We start from the raw sequence: 21,543 nt of genomic DNA, 5'->3' as shown, positions 1-21,543 counted from the left end.
GGAGTTCTGGTACAAAAAGAAGCCCGAGTATGCACAATTGTGATTCCCTCCTTGTAAGTATACATATAAGTATGAACAAGAATACGATGGTGCAACATTCAAGGTGGTTGTCTTGGCAAGACTATACAATATTTATAGTGATCAAGTGTAAACCCTTTCATATGGGGAGGGTTTTTGATAGTGTCTATGTGACCTAATACATGATTGACTACCTTTCAAATGATATTCGCTGACAGATTAGTTGAGCGCCATGTTAGTCTACCTAACTAGGTATGCACCAGAGATGATTGTGCTGTCCACATTAAGGACAGGTCTTATCATCTTGTTACTCGGCCAAATTGACGGTACAGGCGGCTAACCATCAAGTCTTATACCCCGAACGGACGAATTGCAGATTACCTGATCTAGTAATTTGCATGGTAAAAAACGAGCTCACGGAATGGCACGAGCCGCCAGCGAGCATGTTTGAGCAAATTGACCCTCCAGTTTCGTTTACCCGGGTCTCCACACCTACATCAAGAGGGACGGGACCCCTGGGCCGACGCGCGACAATGTTCTAAATGGAAATACTATTATTCGCTGTGACAGCATGGTATCAGATACAGGGTAGTCGTGTGTAGATTGGGTTGATTTCAAGGTGGGTTACTCGGAAGAGGATAGAAAATAAATCCATATGACTTCCTCCGCCGTCGTTTCCATATTGTTTCCTTTAGGTAGTCTACCATCGTTGATTTGAATGACTGCATGCCATTTGCGCCAGTGAATGGAGTGCCTAAAGACATTCCTCACTCCTAGTCGATAGTTGTTCATCTGGACTGGAAGAATTACGGATTCTTTTTGCAGTGTCACCGGGAAACAGAACGGCAACGAGGTCGAGATGGAGTCAACAATGTGGCTCGACCAACCGGTCACCTTGCACGGTTCTCGCGAGGACGAGTGCGAATTGACTGCAGAGCAATGTGCATACCGTGCTGGACATTGGAGATATTGGCAAGCATTACTTGTTTTTGAATGTTAAAGAGGACATTCACTAATGATTCCGATACTCCAGGTACATAGCTGATTGGGTCTATGCCCTCGGAACCATCTACTTTTTCGTTGCGACGATAGCAGTGTGCACATTTGGCTTCTGGGCCTTGCGGTTGGCTCCCAAGTCGTTACGAGCCAAGAAGCCGTGGCAGAAGCTGATAAGCAGTTTTCGTTTTCTGGCTTACAGGCACTCAAACTCGAGGGCATTGTATAGCTATCTGCCATCGCTTGGAGTTGGCATCTTATTGGCGATTGGTGCCGTCTTCTTCTTTGGTAGGCATATTTGATATTGTGGTGCAAGAGTTTTAATATTAACTTTCTCCTGGTAGCAATGACTTTGGGACCTCAGCCGTATTACTGGCCCAATACGAGAACATTGACCTATGCCGGCTCACCGCCGATCGCGACAAGGGCGGGATGGATGGCTCTGGCTTGCCTGCCATTTGTTGTGTAAGTTTGCACTCTATAGCTCTTGAGTGATGAACTTTTTCTCTGACTGGAAGCTAACGAACTTACCAGAATCCTCCCTACCAAGGCCAACACAATTGCCTCCTTCACCGGCGTGTCCCATGATCGTCTTATCGTTTTCCACAACTGGGTCGGCTGGGCCATGTTCGTCCTTGCACTGATTCATACGTTTCCATTCATCATATACCACAAGTGGAAAGGAGATTTAGATATGCAGTGGACCATGAGTATCTTTTATTGGTCAGGGACTGCTGCGCTCATTTGCCAGGCCTATCTACAATTCATGTCAATCTCGTCGATTCGGTAAGATTGATGACTATGCGTTGGAGACATTTTCACTGATTTCTTCTTGTTCTATATAGGAACCGATACTACGAGGTCTTCAAAGTCACGCACTTTGCCGCGGCCATCCTCTTTATACTGTTCTTGTTTTTCCACTGCGACTATACACTCAGCTCCTGGTAGGATTCCTTCAATATTTCTACTGTTACGACTCTGACACTTTCATAGGGATTACTTCATCGCTGCCGGCGTCCTTTATACCCTCTCATGGTTATATTCCCAGACGAGAACCTACTTCGAGCACGGAATTTCTTGCAAGGCCACTTTTGAAATGGTTTCGGATGTTTGCATGAAGATTACGATCTCGATTGACGCGAAATGGACGACGGCCCAACATGTTTTCCTGCGTTTCATTACATTGAACACGCACTCTCTGACGGCACATCCTTTTACAATCTGCAGTATACCGACTCCTGACAAGGTTCCCGGGAAGACCAAGATGGTATTTTATGTGCAGCCCCGGGGCGGCACAACGGGGCGCTTGGCCAAGATTGCAGCAAATCAGCCTGGATACACTGTGCCCGTCTTGATCGATGGCCCGTACGGAGGCGTTCAGAACAGGCCATTGACAGAGTACAATCGCAGCATTGTCGTAACCTGTGGGTCGGGTGCGGCTCTATCTCTTGGCACGGCCATGGACGTTATTGTCAAGTCCATTCCCAGTAGCCGTGAAAAATCGGATCACCGCATGCACATTGTAATTGCGACTCGGGATCGGAGCCTTGTTCAATGGTTCGAAGACGCTCTTCTCGCATTCATGGAAGAGACACGGACGTCTTGGCCACAAGACCAGCTCGAGATTTCTATCTACCAGACTGGCTTTATAGATTCGACTCGTACTTCTTCTGATGAAGAGAAGGGCGACAGCAATAAAGTAACGAGCATAGCGCAAGGTAAACTTCCTATAACAGTCTATTCGGGCAGGCCAAACATTTCCGCCCTCGTCCGGGAGGCGACCTTGGAATCAAATAGCACCGTGGGCATCCTCGCGTGCGGCCCTGCAGGTGTGCTTCAAGAGGTCCAGAGCGAGGCCGCTGCTGCGCAATTACGCATCTTGAAGTCTGAAGCCGGTGCAAGAGAAGTATATCTGCACTCGGAGCTGTTTTCGTAAGTGGGACAAGAATCCTTCCTTGATGAGTGCCCGAGGCTAATTTGACTGTGTAGTTGGTAAACATCAAAGGGACTGTGTTCCTTGGAATAGATGACGATGCTATGAATATCTAATGAACCAACAAATAATCAAAAGAAATTTTTAATAGCAACTTGTTCAATGTGATAGCTGACTTTAGGAATTCGTTTCCAGACTTGACCATGTCGCACTACAAACAAAGTACCTAGAATATCGAAATACAGTATACAAGAAGACCCTTGACCGACAGACTTGGCAATGCCGATCCCCCAGCCCCTCCTGGTAGGTAACAGGTATATTGGGTAGTTTATAGTATACAGAGCTAAACAGGCAACTAGAAATGGTGCTATGTTTTTTTATAGGTCTCCCCGCCTTTCTGAGCATTCTGCAGTTTTGCAGCTCCTCGGACACGGACAACTGACACGAGAATGATTAATCAGTAGATGCTTGGAGTTTCGATTTCTGGGATACAGAATTCGGCACTGATTGATGGCAACCGATTGCAATTATTGGAGGTGCTCGGAACAGTCATCAGATGGTGCTGAAGCATCGCCAAACAGATCGAGTAGGAGCGACGCCAGGATGTTGAAGCCCTACCGGCAATAAACAGATAAGGATGAGCAAGTTTACGCTCAGATGTTGGAGTGGAATCCGGAGTCTGAAAGTGTGTGTGGTTCATTCTCACTGTTTAGTGTCGAGGTGGACGCGCGGGAGTGGCGCCAAACTGGGATTATTTGAGAGAGATTGAGCAAGTTTTCTTGGGGGGGCAGAGAAGGGACGGATCTGCACGCTCTCATCTCAATGGACAAACAAGCACCCAATGCACCCATGGAAAAGAAGAGAGGGCTTTTTTTGTGAGAGGGAACAGTCTACTTTCTGTTCCTGGTAAAACATGCAGCGTTTTGAGCAATTTTGGCTGACGGACCACAAAATTCGTTAAAAGACTGCGACTGGCTTACCATTGAAGGTGGTATCCAAAGCCTCTCTTCATTTTACCAACAGCTTTTCGTGTAAAGTTCAACAAACACAACTTTTGCCGGATTCCATATCCACAATCAAGTTGGGGCGATCAATTGAAGACACAGTCCAGATCGGTACAAAAAGACAAGCAAACCACATCGAACAAAACTGACATAATCAAATTCCGTTGCCGCCGCGAAAATGGACATGTCTGGAATGACAATGGCAACCGCCACCTCTACCGACATGTCGGACATGTCCATGACAATGACGAGCGCAATGTCCACATCCACCAGCAGCATGGACATGGACATGTCATCATCCAGCCTCATGACCTCGTCGGAAATGGCCATGGTGTTTTTCCAGGCCGTTACAACACCCCTCTTTGCCTCGGCATGGACGCCCACCGGCAATGGCTCGTACGCCGGCACCTGCATCTTCCTCATTGTCCTGGCCGCTCTCCACCGCGTCCTACATGCCGTCAAGTCCATTGTCTTTGACGCGAGGTGGCACGGCCGGCAGAGACTCATGTCCGAGGACGAGGCATCTGGCAAGGAGAGAGCCGATACGCCGGCGCGACAGCTGCAGTCTGAGTGGAACAGCCATCCCTTCCGTGTGGCGACCGAGACGGCTCGAGCATTGACCGAAGTAGTCGTGGGCGGTATCGGATATCTACTGTGAGTTCCAATAATGTTCATGGCTGAACCACATGAATGAGACCCACGGCTAACGATTGCTGAAATTTAGTATGCTTGCTGTCATGACCATGAATGTCGGCTACTTTCTCTCGATACTGGGTGGTATCTTTTTGGGTTCCTTCTTGGCTGGACGATTTGGTGGCCCTGCCAGCCATTAATGAGATATGATAATGACCGAATAAACTTTACTTGTTGCAATTGCAAGGCCATATTTTATGTCCATTGTTCCAACATGACGACTTGATCACACGCGAAATGGTGGCCACATGTGCCTCGGCTTTGGAAGAAGGCTCTCATGATCCAACTCAATAGATCAAGCCTTTGGTTCTAATCTAGCTGGTATACATTGCAGTTCTCAAAGAGTATACCTGAACTGTGGGTTCTTCATATCCGTCAGGTCGTCCTCGTACGCATGCTCAAATGCCTCCATTTCGCCCGTCTTGTCTCGGCGCCGATTTTCCCATGCGCAAACGAGTCGGTAGACTAAAGCCAACGCTATAGCCGAAGCTGTAGTGGCGACTGTAGTGATCCATCCGGTGGTATAGTGCGGAGCCTCATTTGCCTTGAATACGAGCGGACCGAGAAAATTGCCTTGCCAGTAACATTAGCCATTTGTCCATATCAACTTGATGTCCCTTACCTAAGCAATAACCGACAAATATCCCACTTGATCCAAGTGATCGCTTGGTATAGCTACACAATCTTTAGCCCATCATTCGATTTGTGACAGCCATATAGACTCTTACCCAGCAGTATTCGCGATCTGGAGACTCATCAACACTGCATAACCACCACCATAGCTGGCCAAGATGTACACGGCAAACAGTCTCCCTCCAATGGCACTGATTGGTAGTTGCCAAAGCAAAAGACATGCCAATAGTGAAAAGGAAGCTGTAATGGCAACCAAATAGCAGCGCAAATTCGCAAACTTCATTGCAACGAATGGCACCATGAGTTCAATAGTTCCAATAACCGCACCCGCGGGCATGACTAGAAGAAGAGATTCAAGACCGGAGAACCCAAGATCGGATATGATGATTGGTGTGAAAGTTGAAATGGGCCCATTGACTACCAGTAAAAGGAAAGCCATGGCAAAGGCAAGCCAGAACTTGACGTCGGCTAGCAACTCTACGAATTGCTCCTTTTTAAAGTGTGTGTTGCGCACGCCCGAGTTGTTTGTCCGCATTCTTGCGACTGCTATGTAGCGTTCCTAGCACCAACAAATCAGTCAATGGTCAAAGCAGGTAGTCTTGATTTAGCACTTGCGCGTTCCGAAAGTCGTTTGGCACGAGTTGGATCTGGCGGTAACAGGAACAGAATCACGAATGACCACACTACTGTGATCAAACCCGCAACAATGTACATATATCTCCACGGTGACAAGGAGCCAGAAATGTGGCCCAAGCCATAGTTGATCAATGGCGCGACAATGGACACATATCCGGTAGCGCAATACCAAGCCCTATGACATTTCAGGTCAGTTCAACCTTGATTTCCTCTTCATCTTGCTTACCCCATTCGAAACGCTTGTTCTTGCTTCTTATACCATCTATCGAAATAGTCAGCCTCGGCCAAAAAATCAAATCAACCCGGACATGGAGAGCACAAACCCTCCTACCACCAACATCCAAGCAGGACTAACACCACTCTCCAAGAGGCCGAGAAAGAACCGCTGGGCGTATAAGCCTTGGTAGGTCGTACACCCTGCCGTGGTGGTGAGGCAAATACCCCAGAGGAGGACGATACCAAACATGACTCTCTCAATCGGATATCGCTGCGCCATGGCAATAGCAGGATAAGCGCCACAGATGAATCCGAGATAAAAGATGGAGGACGAGAACGAGTAGCGCATGCCTATTCCCAGATCCAAGTCTTGAATCAAACCAAACAGAGCCTTTATATTTTTATTACAACCCCCCAGAAATTAGCAATGATTTCATCAATGTTTTTGGTCTTTTGCTCTTGGAAGCTAGAGTTGCTCAGGGTTGGAAAGGGGGGGATGGGGGAACATCTTACAGCTTGCGCGAGCATGGCTTTGTCGTAATACTGCAACCCATAGGTTGTCACGACAATGGACAAGAGCTGCCGATCAATCTTTCTGACGAGTTTCTTCTCCTCCTGCTCCGTCCACGTCCGATCCCCTGCGTACGCGTCGAGGACGCGGATGGCTTCATCGTGGTGGACGGTATCGAGCGTGGTGGTTTTCAGGAGCTCCTCGACATGTTCGTGCTTGGTGGCTGCTGCTGCCTCGATATCTTTATCCTCGTGGTCATGATGAATTTGATTTTTCACATTGCTATTTTTCGTCTCGTCTGAAAGGGTATCGATACCCGGGTCTTGTCTGGCTAGTCCGTTCCCCTCGAGCGTGGTGCTCGGCTGTGCCCCAATTACCCCAACTCTTGACGTATTTGAGGACATTTTCGTTATTGATGCACGGAATTTGGTAAACTTGAGAAAGATGGACAATCAAGTCAGACAGAGTATGCTGTGAATTTTAATGACTGTGCCAAATTCTGAAATTGACGGTCTGGGTGAGCCATGGGATATTCTCTTATTTATATTCGATATTCTGATCCATTTCTTGTCTACAGAACCAATCAGGGCTATCAATACATGCAGTTTCATGAGCTAATAGTCATTTAGATTGCGGGGAATGTCTTGGGAGCGAGATAGAACTGCAGATGCCGCGGTACAATTCTTTTTAGAACAAGCCAGCTCTTTAGTCTCTAGTAAGCAATGCTCATACGCTGAGCTGAATGGCTGATTGAGATCGTCTTTATGAAATTTATATCCTCTGGAATTGTCCTCTTTCTGCTTAGCAGTATGATCATCTTCAAGGTTTGCAGATGTGTGCGGTTAATGATAGAACAGTACTCCTACATTGAAACGACTTGCACGAGAGAGACAATACCCACTTTGAATACAATATGCGAATGCTTGATATGACAGGTAGTTTACCTCGTTTGCGTAGTAGTACGCTTGTGAAGAAAGTCGTCATCAGACAGATCGTCAGCTTGGGAATATTGTAAAGTCCATGAAGCCTACAGACCAGACTGCGAAAAAAAAAAATTGAATGAAAACCAATGGAAATTTCTGGTAGTGAAAGGATCGAAATCTGCAGGCCAAAGAACAATGAACCCCGTTTGCAGGCTCTGGCGAATGGAATTAGCCCTCGGTTTTTCCGGTCAACTAGGAGGGGTTAAATACCTAGATAAAACGTGAAGCTATCACAGGTCCTCGGGTTTGGGTCATGACCTGGATAATCAAAACTGTAAACTAGTTAGGCTAGTGGGAGTGGTCTTTAGGCTGCTCGGTCTCTTTTTTCTTGATTCAGTAGTTCGATCCCAGTGGTGTTACTTTTCTTTTTCCCTTTTTTTATCCTCTCCCTTTTTCCAACACAGTCCTCTATTTTATTTCACATTCAAATCGCATGCTGTCTTCAAATGTCATTACATCAAATAGTTCGTGCTCAGGGCAAGAATATAGAATTGCACAGCGGAAGGCGATGTATGGCAGAGTCTAATCACCATCAGGGAAGTATTTGGAAAGATAGAGATCAGGATGTTCTCAGCGAACAGATAGAAGTAAAGCGGCAGAGGCATAAATAGCACAAGTCCCACGCGTTTACGTGAAACAGATATTGGAAGCATTCATTGATAGTTCGCAAAGTGTCATGAGTGTCAATTGTTAATACATTCATGAAGATGGAGACGAAATTGCGTGACTGCCTCCTGATGAGCTAGAGACAGCCTTTACATGGAATATCTTCAGACCGCATAAGAGCACAAGAAATTGGTTCAATAGTGGAAGGCGCGTGTATTTCAAAAAGAGTATAATTTCCAACCACTGGAACACAAACGTCTAATGGCCGAGTCGTTAAAGAAGCTCTTGAGTGCGATGGCCACCAAGGTGAAGTCTCTCTGTTCTGATGAGAGGATTCTACGTGAGGGGCCCATGGCTCGAATTCAACGAAACCACCAGGGCCGTCTGTACGTTTTGGCTTTTGGATTCTTATAATACATTTCCTTTCCCCTTCCTTTTCCATATCTTCCCTTAAGCTTGCCATCTACGTGTTGATAATTTACACATGTTATCCTCTTCAAGTCAACTATTAAAGTCAATATAATGTTTTAGTACCGGTGGAGATTGTATGCATAAAAAGCTCATGACAGTGTTGGTTGTTTGATACATTTTGAGGTGGAAGAATGGTTGCTTGTTATACCTGGAATACTCACATTTGGCGTTTGCTATACTCTTATGCATACATAACTTTATGCCGATATTCTGAGCCAATACCAATTGAGTCTAGCTTCAGCCTTAGGTACGACATGCACGGGCCACAGATTTAACAGCAGTTTAGGTTCACAGCCAGAGAGCTTGACGCGAGTCTCAGCTGCCTTGAGCTCCAGCTCTGGCCAACCAACAGGCCAGCCCGCCAGCGAGTACAGAGCACGTTAGCAGTCATCAATCAGCAGCATACCTACCAGACCCAGGCGCAAGGCAAGCCTTGTCAACGTCAACCATCTACGCCAACACCAAACAAACCGAAAACCTTCGCCCTCTTTGGACCTTTCCATTATCGCAGTCCATTGATTTGTATCACCACCAACTAGACTTCTAATACGTACCACACTCCTTCCGAAATACAAGCTCGGACGCCCCCCAAGTCAAGCACCAGCGACCACCACCACCACCACCACCAACACAAGCCTCGAGATGGATACCCTCGTAGCCCGATACAGCCGTCCGGCTGCCTTCACGAGAGAGACGTACGCCGAAGACCACCAAGATGAGCTCCACGATGATACCACTCCCAGCCTATCTCTCAAGTTCGCCATGCCCCCAGTAGCACAAGTAAGCTCTGACTCTAGCTCCGACTGCTTATTGCCGGCCTTGCTGCGTTCCCGCAGTATCGCCAGCAACATCTATTACCTTTCATCACAAGCTGACCATGTCCTCCACCATAGCCCTCGGCATGGCTCCGTGCAGCAACCGATGACCGTGCAAACCCCCAATGCCCCATCAAGATTGCCCACGGTACCACCACCCTCGCCTTCCGCTTCCAGGGCGGCATCATTGTTGCCACAGATTCTCGAGCCACGGCAGGCAACTGGATTGCCTCGCAGACCGTCAAGAAGGTGATTGAGATCAACGATAAGATGCTGGGCACCATGGCCGGAGGTGCTGCCGATTGCCAGTACTGGCTCGCCTGGCTCGGAATGCAGTGCCGCCTACACGAGCTACGACACAAGCGCCGCATCTCCGTTGCCGCTGCCTCCAAGATCCTCGCCAACCTGGTTTACCAGTACAAGGGCATGGGCTTGTCCATGGGTACCATGTGCGCCGGAGTGACCAAGGAGGAGGGCCCGGCTCTCTACTACATTGACAGCGATGGCACGAGACTTGCAGGCAACCTGTTCTGTGTTGGTTCGGGTCAGACCTTTGCCTACGGTGTGCTGGACGCCGAGTACAGATACGACTTGACAGACGAGGAGGCTCTGGCCCTGGGAAGCAGAAGTATCCTGGCAGCCACCCACAGAGATGCCTACTCTGGTGGTTTCATCAACTTGTACCACGTCAAGGAATCGGGCTGGGTCAAGCATGGATTCAACGACACAAACCCCATCTTCTGGAACACAAAGTTGGAGAGCGGCGAGTTCAGCAATGTAACAAGCGATTTTGTGGGAGACCGGGTGTAAGATGCTAGAGATCGTACATGAAATTAGATCAGCTTTAGAGTCTCGGGATTGAGCTCTTGAGGAAACGTGCTATCAAGGACTGACGAGGCAAGGCATGGAATTGCACTGGTCTCTAATTCAAGCTATGTAAATGTACAATTAAGACATTCAGTGTGACTCTTGCACACCATTTTATCAAGTCCCTCGCAGATGACAGTCATTACACGTGCACATTTATTGGAACGGCCGACCCTTTTTCAGGCGTCATTCCATATTTCTATGATACATTGGTTTTACACTTTATTCACATTGACCCAGCCTGGCTCTCCTAGAATGCCGCCACCCTGGGCCTCTGGGTCGATCGGCCACTTGCGAGCAGCCAGGATATTCAGCTCGCTCCTCCAGCCTGCCTCGTACATCTCCATCCCTGTCCAGGCAATCATGGCAGCATTATCCGTGCAGAGAGCAGGCGGAGGCGCATTAATAACTAAATGTCCGTGGCCTCTGACCTCCAACATGCTTTTCATGATATGCCTGAGGTACTTGTTGCTCGCTACGCCCCCAGCAGCAACGATAGTCTTTATATCTCCAAATTGAGACCTATCTTTCAGAGCAAACAGGAGTCGGGAAACCAGATGCTCAAAGGCGATGCGCATGGCGTGTTTGGCCAGGTACCGCCTGTCCTCCAAGGACATGTCGGGGTTCTCCCTGACAGCACGCTCAACCTCGCCATTGAACCCCGAGAAATCATAAACCATCGCCGCCGATGTAGGGATGGGTGGCGTCAGAGCCCAGCCGCGCCCCGAGTCAAAAATCTGAATCTCGTCCATCCGCTTTGCCGGCGGCGTGTAGCCATAGTCTTCAGGCGACTTGACGTCAGGGAAGGCGAACCTCTCGAGCGCCGGGCCATACATGACATCGTCCAGCTCGGCGAGATGAGAGGCTGGCAGGATGATCCGGGCGCACTTGTCAATCATGTCGCCAATGGCTATGTTTCGAGTCTGCGCGAGGATGCGGTGGTCGGTTAGGGAGCGCGAGTGTACGAGTAGCGTGTGGCCGCCCGATACCAGCAACGAGAGGAACGGAAAGGCAGGTTCCTTGATCTCCTGCTGCTCGCGCTGCCGCGGTCTCTTGGGAGCGGTTGTGCCTGACTGCTGCTGCTGCCGCCTTTCTAGCTCTTCCGCTCCCCGCTCAAGCGCCGATACCAGACGCGGCGTCAACGCGTGCGCCTGCATGTGATTGACGCCGAGCAGTGGGACATCCCAGGCAACGGCGAGGCCCTTGGCCGTGTTCAGGCCCACGGACAGATTCGACGCCATGCCGGGGCCCCGGGTCACGGAGACAAAGTCGGGCTTGCGCCGCACCACGCCATCGACCCAGAGCATCTTTTTCCAGACGCGGTAGTCGCCAATCTCGACGGCGGGGACCTCGGGCAGGGCCTGCAGCGCCTCCCGGACCAGCGGCGCCAGCGACGACGTGTGCGACAAGACGGCCGTCAGCGGTTCCACGCCGCCAAAGGCGCGGTTGTCGGACGTTACTTTTTTGTTGAAGAGCAGATGCGCCGCGGCGGGAACCGGCGCCGAATCGTTGCCGTCATCACCATGCTGGTGATGAGGACGGCGGCGGCTATGGACGGTGAGGTCTGGCTTGTCGAGAATAGCCACGCAAGTATCGTCGCAGGAGGACTCGATCGCGAGGGTGAGGAGGGTTCTCCGCTGCAGGAACCGGGGCCGGAGGAGGAAGGCCGAGGGAGCAGCCTGGCGTAGCACGCGACGGGCGAGGCTATGCGGCGCGCATGATGCCCGGATGGAGGAACACCATGGTGCGCTCATCAAGGACAGTGTAGATGTTCGGTACAACATGTACCAGCGGACATGGCATTGGGGGAGATGAGAGACAGAGACAAGACCGTGGGAACTTTTTGGGGCGAGGATTGTCTTGGCTTATCGATAGAGGTATAGCTTCACATGCTTGTCTCGGGCTTATACGTACTCCATACATCAACACTGGGGAAACACAACCATTCGATTTCACAACATTGTCAGACTCACAGTTTCCCATTGAACTCAATAGTGGCACAGAGAGTGATCTTTGAGAATTACACCATTATTTTTCGAATCAATTGCTGCAAACATGGTCAGAATCTTGTGTTACATACAAGTAAGGGCGATGCTGTCTATAACTCTGTAAGCCACCTAGTATCATTGAACAAAAGTAAACTCTAATATCCAAAAACACTTGAATAAATACAAATACAACAACAATGTAAACAAACGGCAATACATCAATGAATGTGGGCGATCCAATTGTTTACATGTTGGGCCTGTATATATGATCAATGTTGTAGCAGTAAAACTAGAACTTCCTGCGAGACCTTGAATCTCTGGTTGTTTTCATATTCCCGCTTTGAAGATGTGTTATCTCCCTCTTCTATGTAATAACATGGTTCTCAATAATATGACCAGCTCTAGCAAGTCGATTAGCAAAGTCATCTTGTTTACAATAGAACCAAGCTTCAAGACAATGGGTTTGCGGACCAACTCTGTTCAGCCTCAAAAGTGAGCACACCACAAAGCAAAGACCCACCCCCGGGCTGTCGGACGTTTGAACGGACGGACAGTCTCTCACTGGATGATGGCCCCTGCCCACCAACCTCAGCCCGACGTCATGTTGGGACGGTCCACCTCACTCACATGCATCTGAGGGAGCTGATTGCCGAATGTTCCACGAACTTTACCTGCCTGGCCAACGTCTGACCATTTTTTTTTCTCTTCTTATTTGTTGCATTGTGCCCGACCTACATCGCACCTTTCTTTTGTACATATTATCCTTTTCTACATTCTTACATCAGTTCTCGAATCGAGAGTACCTAGTCCATCGGGTCGCATCACATTAAAAGAGTGCCGCGACGGCCTGGTCGGATACCCCTGGATCTTCAAGGTACTTAGCTCTCCAAATTGAGCTATTGCAGACGACATATCCAAGAGCTTTTGGGAAAGGCTATAGCAAGACCCAAGGATTCGACCCTGCACACCGAATACGCAGGGCGCAAAAAACCCAACTACACCCCAAGCAGCAGCCAAAACTCCACCAAGGCGGTGATTATGGCTGCGAACGAAGAGCCCAAGGAGGGCTCCAAGGAGTCGTCCTTTGTCCATCTGAGCGACGCCCCGACTACCCTGCAAATGAAAGATGGCAAGGCCGGAGACAAAACAGGCAGCGAAACAAAACAGAACGGAAACAAGACTTCGGCGCAGAAGAAGAGTTCTAAGAAGAACAACAACAAGAAGAAGCAGTCAGAGGACCAGCCCGCCTCCAAAGTCCAAGACGGCCTCAGCTTTGCTGAAGCGCTTAAGGAAGACGACAATGAGCCAAAGACCAAGGACGAGAAGACATCAGACTCTCAAGTGGAACCACAAAGTGTAAATAAGTCTCCAGAGGAAAAGCCCGAGGAGAAAATCAACGGTCAGCAGACGCAGCAAACTGCCGGCCACATAACGTCCACCTCCAACGGCAACGGGATAAAAAAGCAACAACGGCGGGATGTGAGCGAAGACCGCAGCGACGACTCCTACCCGGAGCTGGACGAGATGACCATCAACGAGATCCACACACACCAGCCACCACGTCAACATGAGCCTTATGCAAAGATTAGGTGGGCACCTTTCAATGTCCCAGCCGAGCGCCGCCTGCAGACACTGGCTGTCCTTATGCACTGCCTTTGCATAGGTGCATTCGTGTCGGTCTTTTTCGCCCTATGCGCAAATCCTTTTGCATGGCCTCTTCTGTTGGTTTATCTGATGCACCTCTTGACGTCGACTGCAGCGACCGACGGCTCATTGAGATATCGATCTGAATGGTTCCGCAGCAGCTATATTTGGGACCTCTTTGCGGGATACTTCCCGGCTCGACTCCACAAGACTCACGATCTGCCGCCAACCAGAAAGTATATCTTCGGCTATCACCCGCACGGGATCATATCTCATGGCGCGTGGGCCGCGTTTGCCACGGAAGCGCTTGGCTTTGCCGAAAAATTTCCCGGCATCACCAACAGCTTGCTCACACTGGACAGCAACTTTCGCATCCCCTTCTACCGCGACTACGTCCTCTCCATGGGTGTTCGGTCAGTGTCAAAGGACTCGATTGTCAACATTCTGACCCGGGGAGGTAAGAACAACGAGGGTATGGGCCGCGCTGTGACCATTGTCATTGGCGGTGCTCGTGAGTCCCTGGAGGCACAGCCAGGCCAGATGCGTCTGATTCTCAAGGAACGCAAGGGCTTTATCAAGCTCGCAGTTCGCACAGGTGCCGACCTGGTTCCCGTTTTAGCTTTTGGTGAGAACGAGATTTATGACCAGCTGCGACCCAAGGAACACCCTCTGGTACACAAGATTCAAATGTTTGTGTTGAAGGTGTGGAAGTTTACATTGCCATTCTTGCATGGCCGAGGCATCTTCAACTACGATGTCGGGCTCATGCCATACCGCCATCCCCTCAACATTGTGGTTGGTGCGCCCATCAAGGTACAGCAGTATAAGCGTATTGATGACCAAGAGATTGATCGTCTACATGAGCTATACGTGGAGGAGCTTATGAAGCTGTGGAACAGATATAAGGATGAGTTCCTGCCGGACAGGAAAGAGGAGTTGGAGATTCTGTAAGACTGCTGATTCTGGAGTAATGCAGTCGAGCTCTTGGACTTAAAACACAAAATCCTCGGTTACATTCTTTACACCGCAACACGGAAACCACATAGATTATTTGTACTTTACATTCAAAAAGTGAATAGATCTTACTTGACCACTACTCTGTTATTCTCGACAAAGTATGGTCACATGTATGCACTTGCCATGAAGTCGAGTAAACAATTCGCTGGCAAAGTGGAATCGACATCAAACATGTCGTCTATGAGCGATTGCAGTGGTTTGTCTGCAAATAGATTAATGCTCTTCTTACATCACCATCGATCGCATCGAGGGCTTCAAGTATCGCCGCCTGGAAGCTCTTCCCCCCTTGTTACTTGCCTGCGCGCGAACGTGCTAGCAAGCTTGACCCCGACTTTGCTTGTGTTGGGTGGTGTCATCATATTTCTGCGAGTTTCGACCCAGAAATTCCTTGGGGGGGTTCCACTGGTTGATGTCAGTGGTTTGCGCCCGCTACATCACCAATGCTTGCAGTTTACTGTTTAGCACAGGTAGAGCCCTGCGCCATGTATTGGTCTAATGTTTTAGTGTAGGTACGGTATCTGTAGTTTCCATGAGATCGAGGACCCATGTGCTGCCGTTTGTGAAATCATCGAATATGGCTTTGCATCGGGGGCGTATAAGGCACTACCTGGGTGTTCATGTAGATTGAGTATGGGGAAGAGATCATTGCAGCATACGTCAAAAGAATGGAGACGATTACACGTTATCAGTTGTTCCTTTGTCTGGAGCTCATTCTCAGGCAGCAATAAGAGTGTCCAAGACATTATAGCAGCAAGCGAAACGGTAAAAGAGCGGCAATGCATTTTCCACTTTCTTTTGGACTTTTTTTTCCTTCTCAAAAGACGTGTCAACAGTCTATCTCACTCGGAAAGGTCGGCGAGTCTTGCTAATTAGATGGAATTATTAGTGTCGTAGCTATTGGAAAGCCTAATGAGCTCCTGTCTCTCCAATTGCTCGGGAAGTTCGTGTGCCGCGTCGGGTTCGCGTTCTATTGTCCCACACTTACTTGTTTCTATGTTCTATTGTATTTTTACTTACCTTGGCAATTTTAGGCTTGGGGGGCCTCCTACTGTCTAGTAATGATGCCCCATTCTCATGTCCCTCTTGGGAAAGCAACGAGAAGAAGAAGTGATGGAACAAAATTCAGGCAGACATATATATATTTTTTAAGATTGCGAGATCCGTATTCAGGCGGATGCGTATTGTTTCTTAATCGTCGCAAATTGTCGGGTCTCCATCGCGACCCCTTGAATTGTCCCTGTATTGTTCTGGAAAGGAATCACACACACTCTCGAGGGGTTTTGTTCTATCGATTGCTTCGGCGGCGTGCCACATGTGATCATGGTACCGGGTGCTTGCTCTTCAATGGACCTTCTCCAGAGTGACAGGCTGATGTATGGGAGGGAATGCTGAGCTGCTCAAAGGATTGGGAAGAGGGTCAAAGGGTCCTCTCTACCCGGCACTAGGGGGGGAGGGCTGCCCAGGTGATGTGATTGATGTGTACACAAGAGAAAAATTGCCCGGGCGGGAAGTTACCCCCGCCTCTTGCCCCAGGTTTTTACTTGTTCGAATCGGGGAGATCGGGTGACTTGGGCGGACTTTTTTCTCTCTTTCTTCCTCCTCGCTTCTCTCCCCCTTGGGCGGCAGTGTGGTAGGTACACAGTAGGTAGGTAAGGTAGCATTGGGCAAGCCACTGAGCAAGTCACCAAAAGCGAAGATCCCAGAATCCAGGCCAGGGCTTGCCAGGCTCGGGGTTGGACTTTTTTAGTGCATGTAGTGTAGGAATCGAGACCCACGCGCTTCTCCTCACGCGCACAGCTAAGGTAAGGCCCTGACATAATGATCTGCCTCTTGGCCTTGCAGCGGAACATCTCTCTACTGTGAACTGCTAAGTAATGTATGTAGTAGTATTCCGTTGACTACAGAGTACATTGTACTAACCACATTTCGTATCAGCTTTGATTTTTCGGGTTCCTCCCCGTTGAACTCTGTGAGGCTCAGCCGCCCTTGGTATTGGGGTTGCGCGGTACCTGGTTTCTATTGTTTACAAAGTTATTGAAATTTCAAGCCTGAAGCGCTGGTGACTATTGCATGGGAGATGAGTACGAGGTAATGAAAATTGAAGAGATGGTTTATTTTCTGGTGCAATCATGCTGAGCACTATAGTGGATGGGAAAGGTGTCTGCGATTGATTGCCCCAGTGTGCAGTCTAAAAGTGATAGACCATTGAAGAGTACTCGAGGTCTGGTGACAACATTGTCCATTCACACAAATTGCACAACCATATAATCGACTTTTGTGTCTCATTCTCTCTTTCCCCCCCACATCGCCACAATCGATTTGCGTTGTCAGCGACAGCAGATTTTGATATCTTGGACGAATTCTGTTAAGAAAAAAAATTCATGGATCTGAATCACACCTCACACCTCACTGACCTATCCAGATCCAGTTCCCGAGGTTCCATAATTTTGTGTCTCAAGCGGTCAGTGATGTGCATAGAAGAGGCCGGACCAGAAGCCACGGCCCCAGTTTTTGGTGCAGAAAAATTGGGGGGACAAAAATGCCCCCTCAAGCCCGCCCAAGCCCCGTTCTGGCTGACATGTCCGCCAAGACCCTGATAATCTTTTTTTTTTTTTTTTTTAACTTCCAACGAGTCTCCAAGAAGGAGTCAGAGAGCAGCGCCAGTAAGAAAAGGTCACCAGCTAAAAAGTGTGAACCGGCTTACCTACCTGTACCCAGCTACACAGTAACCATTCAAGCCGCCCATTGTCCGCTTCATCGCCCGCCCATTGCTCTGATAAGCTGCACAAACTTAAAAGGCACAAGCACACCGACAATGCAATTAATGACTTGTCCGGTAGTATTTAGGGATAATGGGTCAAGCAAAATAGACAGCATGATGTGGGCTATTGTAGCACAAGAAAGTTATTAGTCAGTCCGTCACTTATTTTAGTTATGTCGGAATTATTAGAGGGATCAGAATACATGCACTCACTCACTCACTCACTGCATTATTATCATAGCTTTACCGCCAAGGTGTCTCCTGCAAGCAGTTTGTCATGCCCTGCCGACCAGAGTGGAGGAGCTGAACACGTCGGACCCGTGGACTCAAGTGCTACTTACAGCGCAACCCTTTCGAACCGTGAAATTGCCCGTCAGCATTGTGGTCGGTAATGTACCACCACCACCGACTCCATCCATCAACACACACAAAAAGTGTCCGAGCCAGGGAGGACCTGGACCCCCTGACCAGCACACTTTACTTCCATTCTCCTTCCATGGCCCGAGAATCCACTTTCGGCTCGTCGCTCGCTCGTGTGCCCACGACTGGACTGACCGGACTGGCTGGACAGAAGACGAATTGGATTGGACTTGGACTGGACTGGACTGGAGACTGGCGAGACTTTGACTGGGACCTGGACTGGATTGGATTACCGTACCCCCGTTCAGACGAAAATACCAGTAGTACTACACAGTACATACATCTGACCTAATAACCCAGTCCCCTTCCTGTACACACACTTTATTACTTATCATGCCTTCTCCTTTGTCCAGCCATAGCAATAACAACAACAACAACAAAATTCAACATCACGTACATTCCCTACCATCACAACCCCACAGCGATCCGAACCCGACAGTACTACAGCAGACGACTACCAATAACACCACTACTCCTTCAAATTCTTCTTCAAACAACCCGAGGCAGTACAGCTTGGCACCGCCCCCTTCGACACCACATCTCAACAACAACAAGAAAACCAGAGCCGCGACACAGCTTGTAACCCTCGTGCTACCCACGGGTAACAGCGGATCCAGCAACGTCGACTTCTCTGCTCCCTCTTCTGCCTCGTCGGCCACGACCAGCTTCCAGCAGCAAGATCGGAAACTCCCACTGCCCGCCGATGGTGTAGCCGGGACCAGCGGCCACCGTACGGAAGATATTGAGATGGACCAGATGGCGCCAGTCAGCGGCCATAGGAGGCGCCGCAGCACTCTGACCTCGAGCGTTGGCGCTGCTGCGCCCATGGGTCCCTCGCACAGTAGGGGTCGCTCGATAGGCCAGAGTTTCCGCAAGTCAATGGACCCCGGCGCCGATGGCAAGATATCCGAGGAATCGGCATTCCGCCCGGCCGGTGAGCCGTCAAAGGTAGAGCCATCCGACGACGAAAGGAGCTTTAGCGATGAGGATCTACACAGCGACGAGGAGACGGGTTTGACAAAAAAGGATAGAAAGAGAAGGCGCGCCAAGAAGAAGCGGAACACGCGGCTAGACAACCGAATCGCGAGACAGCATATCACCGACGAGGAGCGCAAGGAAGCCGACCAAAATGTTGCGCGCAACATTGCCATCAACTGCGTGCTCATTGGGCTGTGGTACATATTCTCCTTGTCAATTTCTTTGGTAAGTCTCTTCTAACTTAGATATGCTACCTTCTCGCATTTGTGTCTTCCTTGGAGGGCAGTCATCAATAAGCTCCTATGCTAATCTCTTACTCAATTCTCAGTATAACAAATGGATGTTTGACGCAAACAACCTCAACTTTGCTTTCCCCTTATTTACAACATCCGCACACATGCTGGTGCAGTTTTCTCTCGCCAGCTTGGTGCTATACTTTATACCTTCCTTACGACCAGGTGCTGGGCGCAATTCAGACATGGGCCAGTCGCGGCACGACTCGGAGCCTAAGCAACCTCTGATGACAAATTTGTTCTACCTCACCAGGATAGGACCATGTGGTGCGGCCACTGGTCTAGATATTGGCCTGGGCAATGCATCTTTGAAATTCATCACACTCACATTCTACAGTAAGTATTGCTTCCTCAAGGCCCCTCCAAGAACATTGTACTAACAGATTGGCAGCCATGTGCAAGTCCTCATCACTGGCCTTTGTGCTATTGTTCGCTTTCATGTTCCGCCTCGAGACGCCGACATGGAAATTAGTCGCCATCATTGCTACCATGACGCTGGGCGTTGTGATGATGGTGGCAGGCGAGGTGGAATTCAAACTCAACGGCTTTGTTCTTGTCATCTCCGCTGCATTTTTCTCGGGCTTTCGTTGGGGTCTCACCCAGATTTTGCTCCTCCGGAATCCTGCGACATCGAACCCCTTCTCCAGCATTTTCTATCTGGCACCAGTCATGTTTTGCACTTTACTGATTATAGCGATTCCTGTGGAAGGCCTGCCTCAATTGATTGAGGGTTTGAAGGCCTTGAGTGAAGCCTGGGGCCCCGTTCGCGCTCCTCTGATTCTCATCTTTCCCGGAACCATTGCGTTCCTCATGACAGCGTCAGAGTTTGCCCTGCTGAAGCGAAGCAGTGTCGTAACACTGTCAATTGCCGGCATTTTCAAGGAGGTTGTCACCATCAGCGCCGCCGCCCTGGTGTTCAATGATAAACTCACACCCATCAACATTTTTGGCTTATTTGTCACGATTGCAGCTATCGGTTGCTACAATTGGATCAAGTTTACAAAGATAAGGAATGAGGCCCAGGTGGAGGCACACAACAAGCATGGATATCAACAAGCGGAAAGTGGCTCGAGCAGCGACGGCGGCAGCGAAAGCGATGAAGATACCGGGCTTCTGGCGCATAGTGAAGCAGAAGATGAAAGAAATATGATCACGGTGGACGGAGATATCTATCCAGATCGGACAGCGCCTGCCGACGAAGGGCGACCACCGAGAACCAGCGAGCATGCCAGCAGAGCATAGACAATCTAATTTGGAAATACCTTTTGGAATGGATCTCAAAAAAACAAAAAGATGAAGCTTAAAGCTACCGCTTCCCCGGCTCTTGACAGACTGTCACTAAAGTTGAAGGCTTCGGTATTCATCTGCAGGCCTGTTGAACTGTAGATACGGGTTTGCTTTTTTTTTTCTTCCAACGCTGAGCAAATGTGACTCGAGTTACACTGGATGAAACGAAACATGGACACCAGCTAGAATGATACCCATCGACTGATTCGTCGGAAATTTAAAGCGGTGTGAAGAGGGAAAAAGAGGTTCGCACACGTGAACTTTGGGGGTCGGTTTATAATAAATAGATGGCAAATATACTTTGCGGCCTGAGGGCTGCAGTCATATATTCTATATAAGCGCAAGAAGCACTATATCGTTCAACGCAGCTTTTATTTGTGGTCATGGTACAAAGACTACGAATTTAGTTGGCTTTATTCACCTGTCTCCATGTCGAAGAATTGATACTTCTTTTGTTTCCCCCTTCTCTCTAAAGAAGTACATGCGCGATCCATTCTTGATCTGCAAGGCCATGTCATCATGCATCGTCTGAAAACAAACAAATCTGGTTATAAAGCATGTTTCTAGACTTTATGATTGTATATTGAAAATGACTTTCTTGGCGCATGCTGGGCAAAACGTCGCAGCGGCTGTCCCTCCACCAGTAGCACAACTTTTAAGTACATGACTATAGCAAAAACAAAGTCGCCCATCATTATATATGCCTATGGGGAATTGCACATAAGTCATAGAGTATATCACTGATAGATGCTAATCTTAGGTGAGTATGTTGA

General features: G+C 49.0%; 7 protein-coding genes across 7 annotated transcripts; 5 read left to right on the top strand and 2 right to left on the bottom strand.

Annotated features, from left to right (window-relative positions):
* Nucleotides 1-889: 889 nt before the first annotated feature.
* On the top strand, nucleotides 890-2,950 carry PFICI_01333 (uncharacterized protein; the record flags this gene model as incomplete). Its single annotated transcript, XM_007829914.1, has 6 exons — nucleotides 890-959; nucleotides 1,060-1,302; nucleotides 1,359-1,479; nucleotides 1,549-1,800; nucleotides 1,860-1,958; nucleotides 2,008-2,950. 6 exons carry the CDS (start codon nucleotides 890-892, stop codon nucleotides 2,948-2,950), a joined length of 1,728 nt encoding a protein of 575 aa, XP_007828105.1.
* A 1,200-nt stretch (nucleotides 2,951-4,150) lies between these two features.
* Nucleotides 4,151-4,609, top strand: PFICI_01332 (uncharacterized protein; the record flags this gene model as incomplete). The annotated part of the gene is made up of 1 exon (XM_007829913.1): nucleotides 4,151-4,609. One exon carries the CDS (start codon nucleotides 4,151-4,153, stop codon nucleotides 4,607-4,609), a length of 459 nt encoding a protein of 152 aa, XP_007828104.1.
* Nucleotides 4,610-4,981: 372 nt separating this feature from the next.
* On the bottom strand, nucleotides 4,982-7,044 carry PFICI_01331 (uncharacterized protein; the record flags this gene model as incomplete). Its single annotated transcript, XM_007829912.1, has 7 exons — nucleotides 4,982-5,217; nucleotides 5,267-5,319; nucleotides 5,373-5,823; nucleotides 5,889-6,088; nucleotides 6,140-6,175; nucleotides 6,237-6,520; nucleotides 6,643-7,044. The coding sequence occupies 7 exons, from the start codon at nucleotides 7,042-7,044 to the stop codon at nucleotides 4,982-4,984; spliced, it is 1,662 nt and encodes a 553-aa protein (XP_007828103.1).
* A 2,298-nt stretch (nucleotides 7,045-9,342) lies between these two features.
* Nucleotides 9,343-10,325, top strand: PFICI_01330 (Proteasome component PRE2; the record flags this gene model as incomplete). The annotated part of the gene is made up of 2 exons (XM_007829911.1): nucleotides 9,343-9,480; nucleotides 9,594-10,325. 2 exons carry the CDS (start codon nucleotides 9,343-9,345, stop codon nucleotides 10,323-10,325), a joined length of 870 nt encoding a protein of 289 aa, XP_007828102.1.
* Nucleotides 10,326-10,597: 272 nt separating this feature from the next.
* PFICI_01329 (uncharacterized protein) lies at nucleotides 10,598-12,136 on the bottom strand (the record flags this gene model as incomplete). Its single annotated transcript, XM_007829910.1, has 1 exon — nucleotides 10,598-12,136. One exon carries the CDS (start codon nucleotides 12,134-12,136, stop codon nucleotides 10,598-10,600), a length of 1,539 nt encoding a protein of 512 aa, XP_007828101.1.
* A 1,272-nt stretch (nucleotides 12,137-13,408) lies between these two features.
* Nucleotides 13,409-14,965, top strand: PFICI_01328 (uncharacterized protein; the record flags this gene model as incomplete). Its single annotated transcript, XM_007829909.1, has 1 exon — nucleotides 13,409-14,965. One exon carries the CDS (start codon nucleotides 13,409-13,411, stop codon nucleotides 14,963-14,965), a length of 1,557 nt encoding a protein of 518 aa, XP_007828100.1.
* A 3,580-nt stretch (nucleotides 14,966-18,545) lies between these two features.
* Nucleotides 18,546-20,725, top strand: PFICI_01327 (uncharacterized protein; the record flags this gene model as incomplete). The annotated part of the gene is made up of 3 exons (XM_007829908.1): nucleotides 18,546-19,415; nucleotides 19,519-19,819; nucleotides 19,875-20,725. 3 exons carry the CDS (start codon nucleotides 18,546-18,548, stop codon nucleotides 20,723-20,725), a joined length of 2,022 nt encoding a protein of 673 aa, XP_007828099.1.
* Nucleotides 20,726-21,543: the final 818 nt, after the last annotated feature.

This window comes from Pestalotiopsis fici (assembly GCF_000516985.1).
Source record: "Pestalotiopsis fici W106-1 unplaced genomic scaffold PFICI_Scf_1, whole genome shotgun sequence".
In the NCBI taxonomy this organism is placed as follows: domain Eukaryota; kingdom Fungi; phylum Ascomycota; class Sordariomycetes; order Amphisphaeriales; family Sporocadaceae; genus Pestalotiopsis; species Pestalotiopsis fici.
The sequence above is the reverse complement of the archived record's forward strand: the minus strand, read 5'-3'. Positions and strand labels throughout refer to the sequence as shown.